This window comes from Ceratosolen solmsi, unplaced genomic scaffold (assembly GCF_000503995.2).
Source record: "Ceratosolen solmsi marchali unplaced genomic scaffold, CerSol_1.0 scaffold6, whole genome shotgun sequence".
NCBI classification, from domain to species: Eukaryota; Metazoa; Arthropoda; class Insecta; order Hymenoptera; family Agaonidae; genus Ceratosolen; species Ceratosolen solmsi.
This window is the reverse complement of record NW_011948414.1, coordinates 12,246,336-12,258,999: the sequence shown is the minus strand read 5'-3', so window position 1 is coordinate 12,258,999 and position 12,664 is coordinate 12,246,336. Positions and strand designations below refer to the sequence as shown.

The 12,664-nt window shown below is 23.6% G+C and overlaps 1 protein-coding gene across 1 annotated transcript in view; it reads left to right on the top strand.

The window, feature by feature from the left end:
• The first annotated feature begins 352 nt into the window (after positions 1–352).
• The window catches only part of blo (bloated), a 52,801-nt gene continuing 40,489 nt past the window's right edge, over positions 353–12,664 (top strand). The window contains exons 1-2 of the mRNA XM_011507460.1: positions 353–410; positions 3,161–6,567. Of these exons, the coding sequence (XP_011505762.1) occupies positions 353–410; positions 3,161–6,567 (3,465 nt within the window). The remainder of the gene's footprint in view (positions 411–3,160; positions 6,568–12,664) is intronic.

The following is a 12,664-nucleotide window of genomic DNA, read 5'->3' as shown; positions in this document are numbered from 1 at the left end:
ATATATGAAATAAAGTACTTACCATTCATTAAGTATCAATGAGTTATAAGATAAAAAAAATATTTAGCACCATTAAGAAAGTAAATGTTTGAAGAAGAGAATCTTGCAATAATACTAGTGTTAATTTAATTACAAAATTATAAATAATAAATATAAATTATAAATAATAAATTTTAAATAAAATATCACAACAAGAGTAAGGGATTGATTTTGTTATTTTTCACTGGTTCGTTACAATGCATAAAAGCATAAAACCAGCAATTAGTTTAAAGACATTACAGCATTATGTAATAATGATGAGTAGAATGAACAGAAAAGTATAGAGAGAATCTGGTTCACGAAGAAGTGAACAATGAATATAAAAGTTGAGAACCGACATTTTAGTTTGAACGTCACGCAAGTTAATTCAAGTAAACAGGCTGCTTCCCGTTCAATTCCTGGACTTTATGCAAATGAGTAGCTCGCGAAATATATATTGTAAGATGTTACGTTCGTTTCAAAAGTCGATTATTTTTATCAACCTACATAAAAATATGAGGTTTTTAAAATCCATTTTCCTGATTTTACTATAATTATTTTCAACAAATTGTAAAAATGATTCATAAACGACTGTATAATTTTTTTCTTTAAAGCCATTTTAATCCAGTAAATTAAATTTTTTATTCATGTTCTTTTTTTATTTGTTATTTTAATCGATAACTTTTTAATTTAATAATTTAATATAGTTATCTGATAATTTAAAAAATATTTTTATGCACTACAACAATTTTCTTATAAATCACAAATATTTATAAATTAATTTTGTAAGTATATTTTTTCTTTGTTATAATTTAAAGATAGTTATAATATATCCTTGAAAATTAAAAACAAAATATATTTATAATTTTTTATAGTAATTTCTTATTTATTAATAGTCATTGGTGTGTTTGATATATCGTTATAGGTATTTCATCACGAAAAACATTTTTATTTAACATGCATTTATCTTCATTTAACAAACTCCCGCAGAAATATAATATTCACTAGTATAATATAAATTTAATTTGATTTTAGGAAATCGTAATTGTAAATTTGCTAATCTTATATACATTATAATTATATAAGAAATATATGAAGTATAATATTATAATAAATATAAGAAATATAATAATATAATAAACGAAGTATAATATTAAGAAATATATGAAGTATAATATTATAATAAATATAAGAAGTATAATATTATAATAAATATAAGAAATATAATAATATAATAAACATAAGAAGTATAATAATATAAGAAATATAAGAAGTATAATAATGTAAGAAATATACTTTGATCATACCTCTATTTAAGATAATATATACTTTCACTCATATAAATTTTAATGATTAACTTTTAAATATCAAATACTTTGATTCTTTTTAGAATTTATAAAAAAAATAGAAAGTAAAATTACATAAGTACTACAGTAAATATTCTTTTAAAAGTGGTAAATTAGTGATAAACATGTATAAAACAAAAACTAAATAAATTTTTGTAAAATTTAATTACAACGGAATATTTATGGAAAAGAATAAGCTGAATAATAAAAAAATTTTATGAAAGTAATTCATTTTGTAAACTTTTATGAAATATCGATTAGAATAAATTAATATTAATATCTTAATCTTAATATTTACTCAATACGTTATTTTATTGAGAAAAATAAATAATACGTAAAAATAAGTATAGTTTCAAGCAAGAGACCGAATGTTTACTTTATATATTCATATATATATATATATATATATATATATATATATATATATATATATATAAATTCACACACATTCATATGTGAACATACAAAATCACTTTTGAATATATAAATTTTTATACAAAGCATTACATTTTTTATTAATTTATTAAAGTGTTTCGTAAATAAATATATATATGTGTATATTGACGATCTTTCCAGTCGCAAACGAATGCTTATTTTAAAACACGTTACTGGTACGTACGTTGAAATGTGAAATCTATTTATTTAATGTTATCCTGTTTTTTAAAAAAATGATATTTTTATTGATAATTTAAAAAATCCTGATATTTTTAAAAACATTGTAAATGTTAAAAAAATATTAGTTTTAAAATATTACTTTTACAGTAAAGGAATTTAATATTTTATAGTACTATTTATAATAATAAAGTATATAGATTATAAGTAAATAAGCTTATAGCCGAGCTATAGTAAAAGATACAAAATATTTTTATTTTAATTAAATTTTTAATGTTTAAATTATACAACAAATTTATTTAAAAATTGACGTATGAAAAGCACAGTTTTACTTTATGCGAATAATTCTAATTTAAGATGTGATTTTAGTAATTATATTCGTATTTTGTTATTATACTTTTATTGAAAAATTTATATAAAAAAATATATTAAAATATTAAATAAAAGTAGTGGAGTCCATAATTCTTTATAATTATAATTATCGTAAACCACTTTTTTATATCTATATAAATTTTTTCAATATTAATAATAATTTATTTAAAAATATATTAGATAAAAATCCTCGATAATTATTATGTTAAAGAGTTCTGTGTATATCCAATACGCTCATTTGAGGATCTTCTTCAAAAACTCAATTAAAAATTAGTATACATAAACGAAGAAGTTTATTTGTATTATTAAATGAAAAGGCAAACTGTCACTATGTTATTGTGCATAAAATAATCATTTCGTAATTTTTGGTTACTTATTTTCATATAATTCATTTTTCATAATTTAATTTTCTATATAATTTTTGTGTTTTCATCGATTCATAATATTAAATAAAACTACTGTACAGCTATTTTGAGTAACTAATAGATAAACCTTCTTATTTTATGTACTAATTTCAATTAAAAATGGAACTATAAAATTAAATTAAATTAAATTTGAAAAATTAATTAATTACGATTTTTATTTTAATTTTTAATTTTTTTCTATTATTATTGAGATCTTCTTGATTTTTGTACAATTTATTAAAAGATCTTTGATTAATAAAATAATTAACTCAAAATATTAATACCTATTCTACTAAATACCTATATTAACACCTAATAAGGTGAATAGCATAAAATCATGATTAAATACACATTAATATAAAATATTGGATTACAAAATAATATAAATTTTCTATTTTAATGTTATAGGACGTGATTCGCCAAACATTCCCACGGTTGTCGTTGGAAATGTGGAATGTGGATTGATAAAAAATCCACTGAGAAAGGAAAATATCAAAGCACGTAATAAGGAAGATCTCGCGCAGGAAGCTGCCCGTGTTCTTCAACAAGTAGACAGTGTTGACTGCTTTGCTCACAATTACAATCACAAATATAGCAGTTTACCTACTCGTAGGCGTAAGTCGAAGCAAAGTTTTGATATTAATGCTAACTTAAGCGATCGACCCAACGAAAAAGCCAGTGTTACAATTGCTGACGAACTCGCTAGTACTCCAAAGGCTAAAAAGAAAGCCTTGGAGTGGAATGCTAACGATGCCGGTTCATATAAAATTAAGCAGACAATTTCCAAGCTCTTCTCGCCCAAGTTAGAGAGAAAGCAAAGGCCACTCACATCTGCTAAGCTTCTCAGAAGGAGCTATAGTGATGTTGGTAGTCACATACATAATACCAGCAAATCGCATCGTAAACGCAGTGGTAGTGACAGTGAGGGTTTACTTTTAAATATAGTACGATCTAAGAAGCCACTTTCACCAATCATCGAATCTTCGCCTCAAATATTTGATCAATCGTTTCACTTTGACAACATTCATGAAGCAAAAAAATCAAAGCAAGAAGAGAAGAAAATAGATTCAGAAAGAAAAATAGAATGCACCGATGATAATAGTGTTCCAAATAGTGTTGTTTCGACCCGTATAAAAATTATACCTATTCATATTGAAAACGTAGGAACGCACGTTTCTAAACGTGGTTTATCCTCGTTGAATAAGAAAACTGTCGACATTGACAAGGTCGATCATATTAATAAAAGTATGTTACACAGTAGCAGATATGATCAAATTGGTAAAGAATCAACAATTCACAAGATGATAAATCGATTGTCCAATGATTGCTCACCGCCACCTCAATTGACCAGAACTATGATAACACCTGGACCTGGATTTGGTCATAATAATAACAGACCCTTTTCTTATACTCGACCAAATGAATCAAATATGCCATCCCTACAAACTGATGTTATCTATGCTCAAGTTCAACTGGATAAAAAGAAAGCTCAGAGAAGCCATTCTGACAGTGACGAGGGTCTGGGATTAGACAGAAAGGATTCATCAAGAGAAAATAGTCCAGCTGAAAAGGAATATCATAGGACAGATTTGTATACAGATGAATTGCAGCATAATAACGAATTTAACAGTTTTAAGTCGCTATATGATGATGAGAGAACCAAGACCAAACAATTTGGAAATTTTGGTAATTCAACAAATAACTTCATAGCAAGAAATGCAGAACGTAGAAGATTTCATAATTTTGATGATATGGAAAAAAATTTATTAAGTAAACCAGAAAAATATACTTCAAGTATATTTGTTGACACTTTAAATTATGCAAAAGCAAATAGTTCTAATTCGAGGCACATAGAGAATAATGAATTAAAGAGCAGATTAACTAAAGATCAATCTAAATGCAGTAAAGCATCAGGTTTAAGTGCACGAAGAGATCTTTTAGAATCAAGGATAAAGTCGCGTTTACTTGCAGATGAAATATTTGCTGCAAAAAGTAATCTCAATTTACCTAAAACAATTGAGCATGAAATTATTGATAAGCCGATCGTGCCATCACCTGTAATTCCGAATCGTGTAGAATCACCAAAGCGTTGTATAGATACATATATCAGTGAAACACGAACGAATAGTAATGGTGAAAAGTATATGTTTAAAAAAGAAATTCATGAGGATAATGGTAAAGTTTATGGTTATGAAAAAAAGATTACCAATAAAATTCCTGTTGACAAATATCTAAATCCTCAATCGAAGGATGGATATACAGTAGAAACACATACAGACCAGTTTGGTGATAAGTATATCATAGAAATGCGGACACATAGTAATTGTTCTGAAAATTTCAGCCCTGTATTTAACACTCAAGGTACAAAAAGCCCAGAAATGCAAACATTTCTATCAACTAGGTTGCTAAATGAAGCCGATAAGACATCTACTCATACAATAGATGAACAATTAATAAGGGAGTCAAGAGAAAATGAAATATTGTTACCATCTATTATAACAAGAGACAGCGATGATTATTCTTTTTCACAGAACGAGGACAATTTTATTGTTTACCGTCCAAAAATAAAGAAAGATGCCAATCAAACTAAAATAAAAAAAACTACAGAGATCATGAAGGGAAAAAGTAAATCAACTCAAAGACTTGACGAACTCGATAATATAACACCAAGATTATTAGAAAAAAAGCATATCACAAGATCTTATGAAAATCTTACTTCTACAGATTATATAAATGCTTTAGATAATTCAACATCGAGTGGTTACAAAGGAAGGTTATCATTTGTAAAATGTCATCCGGATGATCTTCAAGGTTTAAATGATGAGTATGATACTGATATTTCTCAAGTTACCAATAACCAGTTAGAATCATCCAAATATTATACAGAAATAAGAACAACAAATAAACACTTATCCAATAAACTTGACTTTCAAGATGATTATGATAGTTCACCATCGTGTATGCATGTTGATCGTAACAATTACAGTTCTAGTCGTGCAGATATTACTGCAAGGGATTCTATTATTTGTGAGACCTCAATGTATTCTAATGAATCGCATAATATCAGAAAGGACAATCAAAAAATTATAGAAGAAAACTCAAGGAAACCAATAAGGGTATCAGAAAATAGATTAGATTATCTTGATAACAGTAATGCAAGGGAGGGTTCTAGAAGTAAATTAACTAAAGAAGGATCGGAAATATTTAATGAAATACCACAGAGACCGCCAAGAGTAAATCACGAAAATAAATTTAGACATCCACATCATGAAATGCGTGGCTACACAGAAAGACGTCATCGAGAGACCATGACATGTGATACCGATCGCAAAGATCGATTAGCAGATTCGGGAATCGAGAATGATTATAGACGAGATTCGCAAGAAGCAGATAGGCGCGAGCCTTTTGAATCGGAGGATGAAGGTTTTGTTACTATGGAATTTATAAAGCAAGAACGTCGACATACTGATTGTAATATGAATTTAAACGTAATAGATAAGGGTCGCTACGATAAATACGTTATGTATTACGAAAGTAAAAATATACAGCCAGTGACATCAAAACCACCATCTGGAGCTGATGCAAAGAAGTATGAAAAAAAATCAATTAAAAAAAGTGGAACAATGAGTAAAGTGAAGGAATTATTTCGTAAAAAAGAAAAAAAAGCCAATGAAGAAAAAAATAAAAAGAATGCAATGACGAGTAATAGTGGAACTTTGACAGATGACGAAGTACTGATGAGATATAAAGAATATCGTGGTGATCAGCTAAGAAGTGCTAAAAGTACCAAGGACTTAAAAACCGACATCAATGAGGTGAGTAAACAGAAATTATGATTTCTATTTTAAATTATGTTTAAGTATATATTTATATGTTAATTAATTTAGAATAATAAAATTCAAATCATCATATAATTATTAGGATAATTATAAAAAATATTATGTTAATAGGATATATATATATATATATATATATATTCATATCATATTATTACAACAAAATTAAATATAATATTTAAACTATATTTAAATTTTATAATTTTTGCTTCAATTCTTACATTATTCCCACCATCACATTCACGTTGTGAAAAAGATCATAATAATTTTTATATAATAGATAATTATAAAAAAACTTTGGTATATGTACAAATATATTCATAAATAAAATTGAAGCAAAACTATTCCTATCATGTTAATTTTGTTATCTAACTTTTAATAATAATAACTTATAATAATTTAATACTTAGATATAGATTATTATTGTAGTTCTTATGAAATTTTTTATCGTAATAGATTCATTAGATTGAGAAAATTTAATTTGTTGATTATATTGTTTATTCTGTTACTGCACTTCTAATTAGTGCGTTATGTTGAAAAAAAAAATATATAAAGATAATATTTGACATAATAGAAATAAATTTTCTTTTAGTTTTCTTCTTAGAGTTTTGATACAATATAGCACTGACTTCCTATATATCCACATTACTTATACTCGTCTAGCCATACATTATAACTTCAAGTACGCCAACCTATCCATCTATATTTCTTAGAAAGTCTAAGGTTAAAAAAACGAAGCAAAAAATAGAAAAATATTGAGTATATTGTAGAATTTAAAAGGAATGAGTTATAGAAAAAGCAAGCAAACATTTTTAAAGGAACTAAAGCAAAATAATATGTTTAATTATAAAATATAAAATATATACACTGAAAAACCCAGATTTATATAAAAAAATCAGGTATATAACTATAAATGAAAATGAAAAAAATATATATAATGTATATAATAATTTATTATTTAAAATATATCAAAACTTTTCATTCGTATTAGTAAAACGAAACATCATACTTTGTAAAGCAGATTAACAGTAAAATCATTAAAATAATTTTATACACTTTGAATAATGGATAAAGTTGCTGGATAAAAGTTTTACTTTTAATATTTGTAATGTACATAAAAAATTAGTAAAAATTATATCTAAACAAATGACGCATTTGTAATTAATTATTTCCTTCAATGTTTACTCAAAGGACTAAATTTAATATTTAAAAAACGAAAGAATATTAAAAAAATGAGTGTTAATGTTATTTTGCAATGTGAATAGAATTTTAAAAACTTTATTTCTTGAAATTTTTTATTTTATCTCTATGTATAATTATGATTATCACAAATATAAATTTATAACTTATATATTTATTTTGATTTTATTATTGTTCATTTATAAATTAATATATAGTATTTTTATAATTTTATATGAAAAATAAAGTATTTATTTTGCATATATTTATTTTACATGCATTTATTATTATATAGTTATTTGTTTTTATTCTAGATATGTTTATTTATGTTTAAAAAAATTTATTAAATCAATATTATATTAATTTTATTGATGATATTAGTTTTATTCATATATAATTCACTACTTATTTAGTACCAGAATTACTCATTTATATGCTCAATCGTGAATTATTTAATTATATTAGTAGTTTAATAATTAGAGAATCGCCTAGAACTATATTATTATCGCTGAAAGCTCTTTTTGGTATTTGATGTATTGTGTATATTAAATCAAGTTAGATATATCATCTATATATTAGCGTAATACATAAACAAATAATTCAAAGCACATATTATCACATTAGTTGTTAATATGTTCATTAATAACAATAGTATTAAGTAATTGCATCGATATAGTAAAATAAAAGAATTTTATATTTGTATGTAGCCTTTATAAACTATTGGTTTGACTATTATTTTAAGGTTCATACTTTCTCGTATAAAACAATAAAAATATTTTTTTAGAAGGTACTCATACTTGCTTTGGACCTAGTATTGTTTTTGTTGTGATACCAATGTAATAAATCTCTCGTTAGTATATCCATATTAAGTCCCCATAATATGTGCTAATATACTCAAATGATTACACACTATTAACAACGAGTAATATAATGTGCCTTTTTTAAACATATGCACCACGATCTAAACTTATTAGGTTTAAACCTATAAAATTATAATTAAGAATTTTTTGTTCAAGTAGGATAGCATTATCCTTAATATTTCATTCAACACTTGCAGTCAATAATTCCATGAAAAAATTAATGAGTTTGTGCATGTTAAAAAGTATTGCTTTATTGTGTAATAGGCAGCGTATAAGAAACTTTAAATGCCCATATGTGACCTCAACATTTAATAATTTAACAAGAACGAGGAAAAAATACAAATATTCGTGAAATTGAGACAAAATCAAAATTTTAATGCGCGTGTTCAAACACTGATTAAAGTAAAGCATTGTATGGTAATTATTGTATTCTCTAATCTTAGTTATTATGATTATTTAACGGGGTAATATGAAATTACACGCTCAACGATAATACTATAACTACACCTTAAACTTTTAATATAGCACTTTGAAAATGTTTAGGTTTACACTTAAAAATAAAAAATTGAATAAATATAATACAAAAAACAAATAAAATAAAATCATCGTCAAAATCTTTACAAATTTCATACTTTTATAATTACAGAATAAAATATGCTTCTAGATATTTCTTTTATTGTAATATTAAGTTAGTAAAATATTTTATTAAATTTTTTAATCGGTATTATCTCTAATAATGTTATTACCATATACAAATTTTATAATGAGGTCGTAAAATTATTCATTATAATTTTACATTTCCGAAAATTTTAGAAGAATATTTAGAAAATAAACGGTATACAACTTTACCTTCAGATATTGATTGTACAAATCAGTTGATGAAGCTCCTGCAGCCAGATGCTTTACTAGCTCGTGTTACGATCTCAGCATTATGATATATATGAGAAATTATGCAGTAATCCTTTAAAAGTTCATCTAAGAACATACTTGTCCAACATTAATTTTATTCTTCTACTCGAATCGGAAAGTGCCGGGTTAGAATATGAGATACTTAATAATACTTAAAATTTTATAAAAATAAATAATATAAACATTAATTAACGAATTTGCCGGGTTAAATTATATTAATATAAAAAATAATATTTATGTGATAAATTTTTCTTGAAAATATTAGATATTAAAAATAATTCTTTTATAATATGTAAATTGCTTTATACCATGAACATTGTCTGAATTATTTAAAATACATAAAAGAGAGTCCACTGTTAATTTTAATAAATTTTATGTACTTCATAAAAATTAATAGAATAATATAACATATACGTATTTAAAAATATTAAACCGTGATTACCATTCAATTTAACTAATCAAATTAGAATTATCTTATTTATTTATAACACTGATGTCGACGAATCTAGTACAATATTTCTTTTTATCATGTGAGATAATTAATACGTAATTGTCTAAATTTTAACCTTGCCTATTCAACAATATTTGTATATACATTTTATTTTTATCGCATACCTTATACGTAACATTTTATCTATAATTGAAACCTTTTTATATTGCAAACTATTTGGAAAAAGTAAGAATATGCTTTTCTATAAAAAATAATAAATCATCCAAAAATCTGAAACTTTAAGATTGCTAATTTTAAACAACGTTTTCAAATTTAATAAAAATGATTTATGAATATCACATATTTTCATAGTGTACTTCATTAAAATTTAAATGATGTTTTTTCATCGAATAACATATATGTATATTAAGAACTATAATAGTATTGCAATATCTGAAAAATAATTTGGAATATCAAAAATTAATCATATTGTATTTAATGTATATTCCACAATTATAAATAAAAAAATGTTCTAACTTAATTGAAACATACAAACAATAACAAAATATAATATAGCAATAGTTTTTTTTAAAATGAAATTAATGATTATAATAGAATCATTGGGCTTATCGATATTATAGTACAGAAAGGAAAAACGATATGAATGTGACGTACCATAAATGTGAGTTAGTTAAATCTTGCAATTGAAATTTCCTTTAAGTATTTCATTCTATGAGTACGCTTATTCACATACTTAAACATATGAATTGATGGTGGCATAGCTATATTTTCTCCTCAATGTTGTAATACTTCGAAATTGAAAGTAAGTTCTTGATATCTACTTAGGTGTAAACACCCTTCTCTCTTCTCTATATCGCACTCTTACTAACGTTCACTTGTTTTTCCATGTTCTCGTTTTAAACAGGAGTTTTTTTTCTCGTATTTTACTAAATTATATCAACAGATTCTTCATCAAATTAATAATTTTTTGTGCATTTTTTTCTTCAATATAAGCGAGATCGCCGATAATCAGAATTATTTAAATTCACTTTTCATTCGCGTTCACAATTATATTGTTATGTAATAAAATAGTACTTGAATTAATTTATACTAGTATTATAAAAACAGAAACTTATAAAATATATTAATAACATACTTTTTTTTCAATACCTTTGTAATTAGCCTTTTTTTATATATTAATCAAATCATGATTAATATTAATTGTGAAATTAGGATAATTTGAAAACCAAAAAATTAAGTGAATTATGAACATATGTAAAGAAAAATATGAAATTTTTTAAATTAAATGTGAGTTCAATATAAAAAATATCTTTAAATTATTCAATAACAACAATTAAAAAGAAAAATAAATAAAATCATAAGGAATATTTAACTTATTCAAAAATTTTAATTATAAATGCACTGTGCTGTTAATAGATGTATTTTTCAAGTTTGATTTCGAATCATTCCAAATTTATTTAAGAAAGATAAATTTGTTTTTTAAAAATATAAAGTTATTAACCTTTATAAAACAATCTAATATACTATAAAAACTTCTGTAATAACTTATACAACAAATTTCTTAAAATAATGATTAAATAAATAATTTTGAAATTTAAATATTGCATTACTATTGTACTAATCATTTAGCAAATACGATCCAATGAAATCGTTTAATGCAAAAAAACGAATATGACTCGATAAAAGAGAATGTTTATATAAGTACTTGACTGTTAGAATGTTATTTATTGCTGCTGCCTTTCGATTTGCAAAGCAACATTCAGATAAAATAATCATATTATTTAATAATATTAACATATGCAGGTTGATATACGATTTTTTAAATATTAAAAAAATTAATTATTCCGGATGTATGTTTATAATTATTTGTTTTAGTTCTTTTAACATTTATAATGAAATTACTATATATATATATAATGATTGCTAAAATAAAATAATTTGTACTTATTACATTTTTTTTCAGTTAGTAAACAGTTAATATTAAATACTAAGAAATTTTCATAAATATTGAATACAATATTTTATATTTTTATATAAAAATATTATAATTATTAAAAATTTACGTTGTATTTGCAAGTATATAGAAAAAAAAATAAAAATAAATTGAAATGTTATAATATATAAGAAATAATTAAATAAACCATCAATAGCATTCATCTGCAGAATTTAAGAATATTTTCTTATGTTAGTATTTGCAGTAACATTTTATAAATCTGAAGTTAAATATAAAATTTAAATTAAAAATATTACCCTACATTGGCACCATTATTGTTATTATTAAAAACTTCTTTAACGTTATGTACAATGAAGGTAAAATTATTTATTCGTTTAAACATAGATCTAGAAAAATTATATCGAAGTTTACATTGTTTTTTTTTTTCATTAAAATAGAGTATAAACCACTATAATACATATACAGTCCTTAGGAAAACATCTATTGTTCATATGAAAAATTAATAATACATTAATATTATTGAATAAGGATAGTATTAATAAATATGAAAGATCAATAGTATAAATTATTAGTATAAAAAATATATTTTTTAAACATTTTTTTTTACTTTATTCTAACCTTAAAATGTAGGTAAATGGTAATATCTTATCGGTTTATCATATTTTATTTTAATATCTTAGTCACCATTAATTACCATTAATTCAATTTAAACGTTTTAAAAAT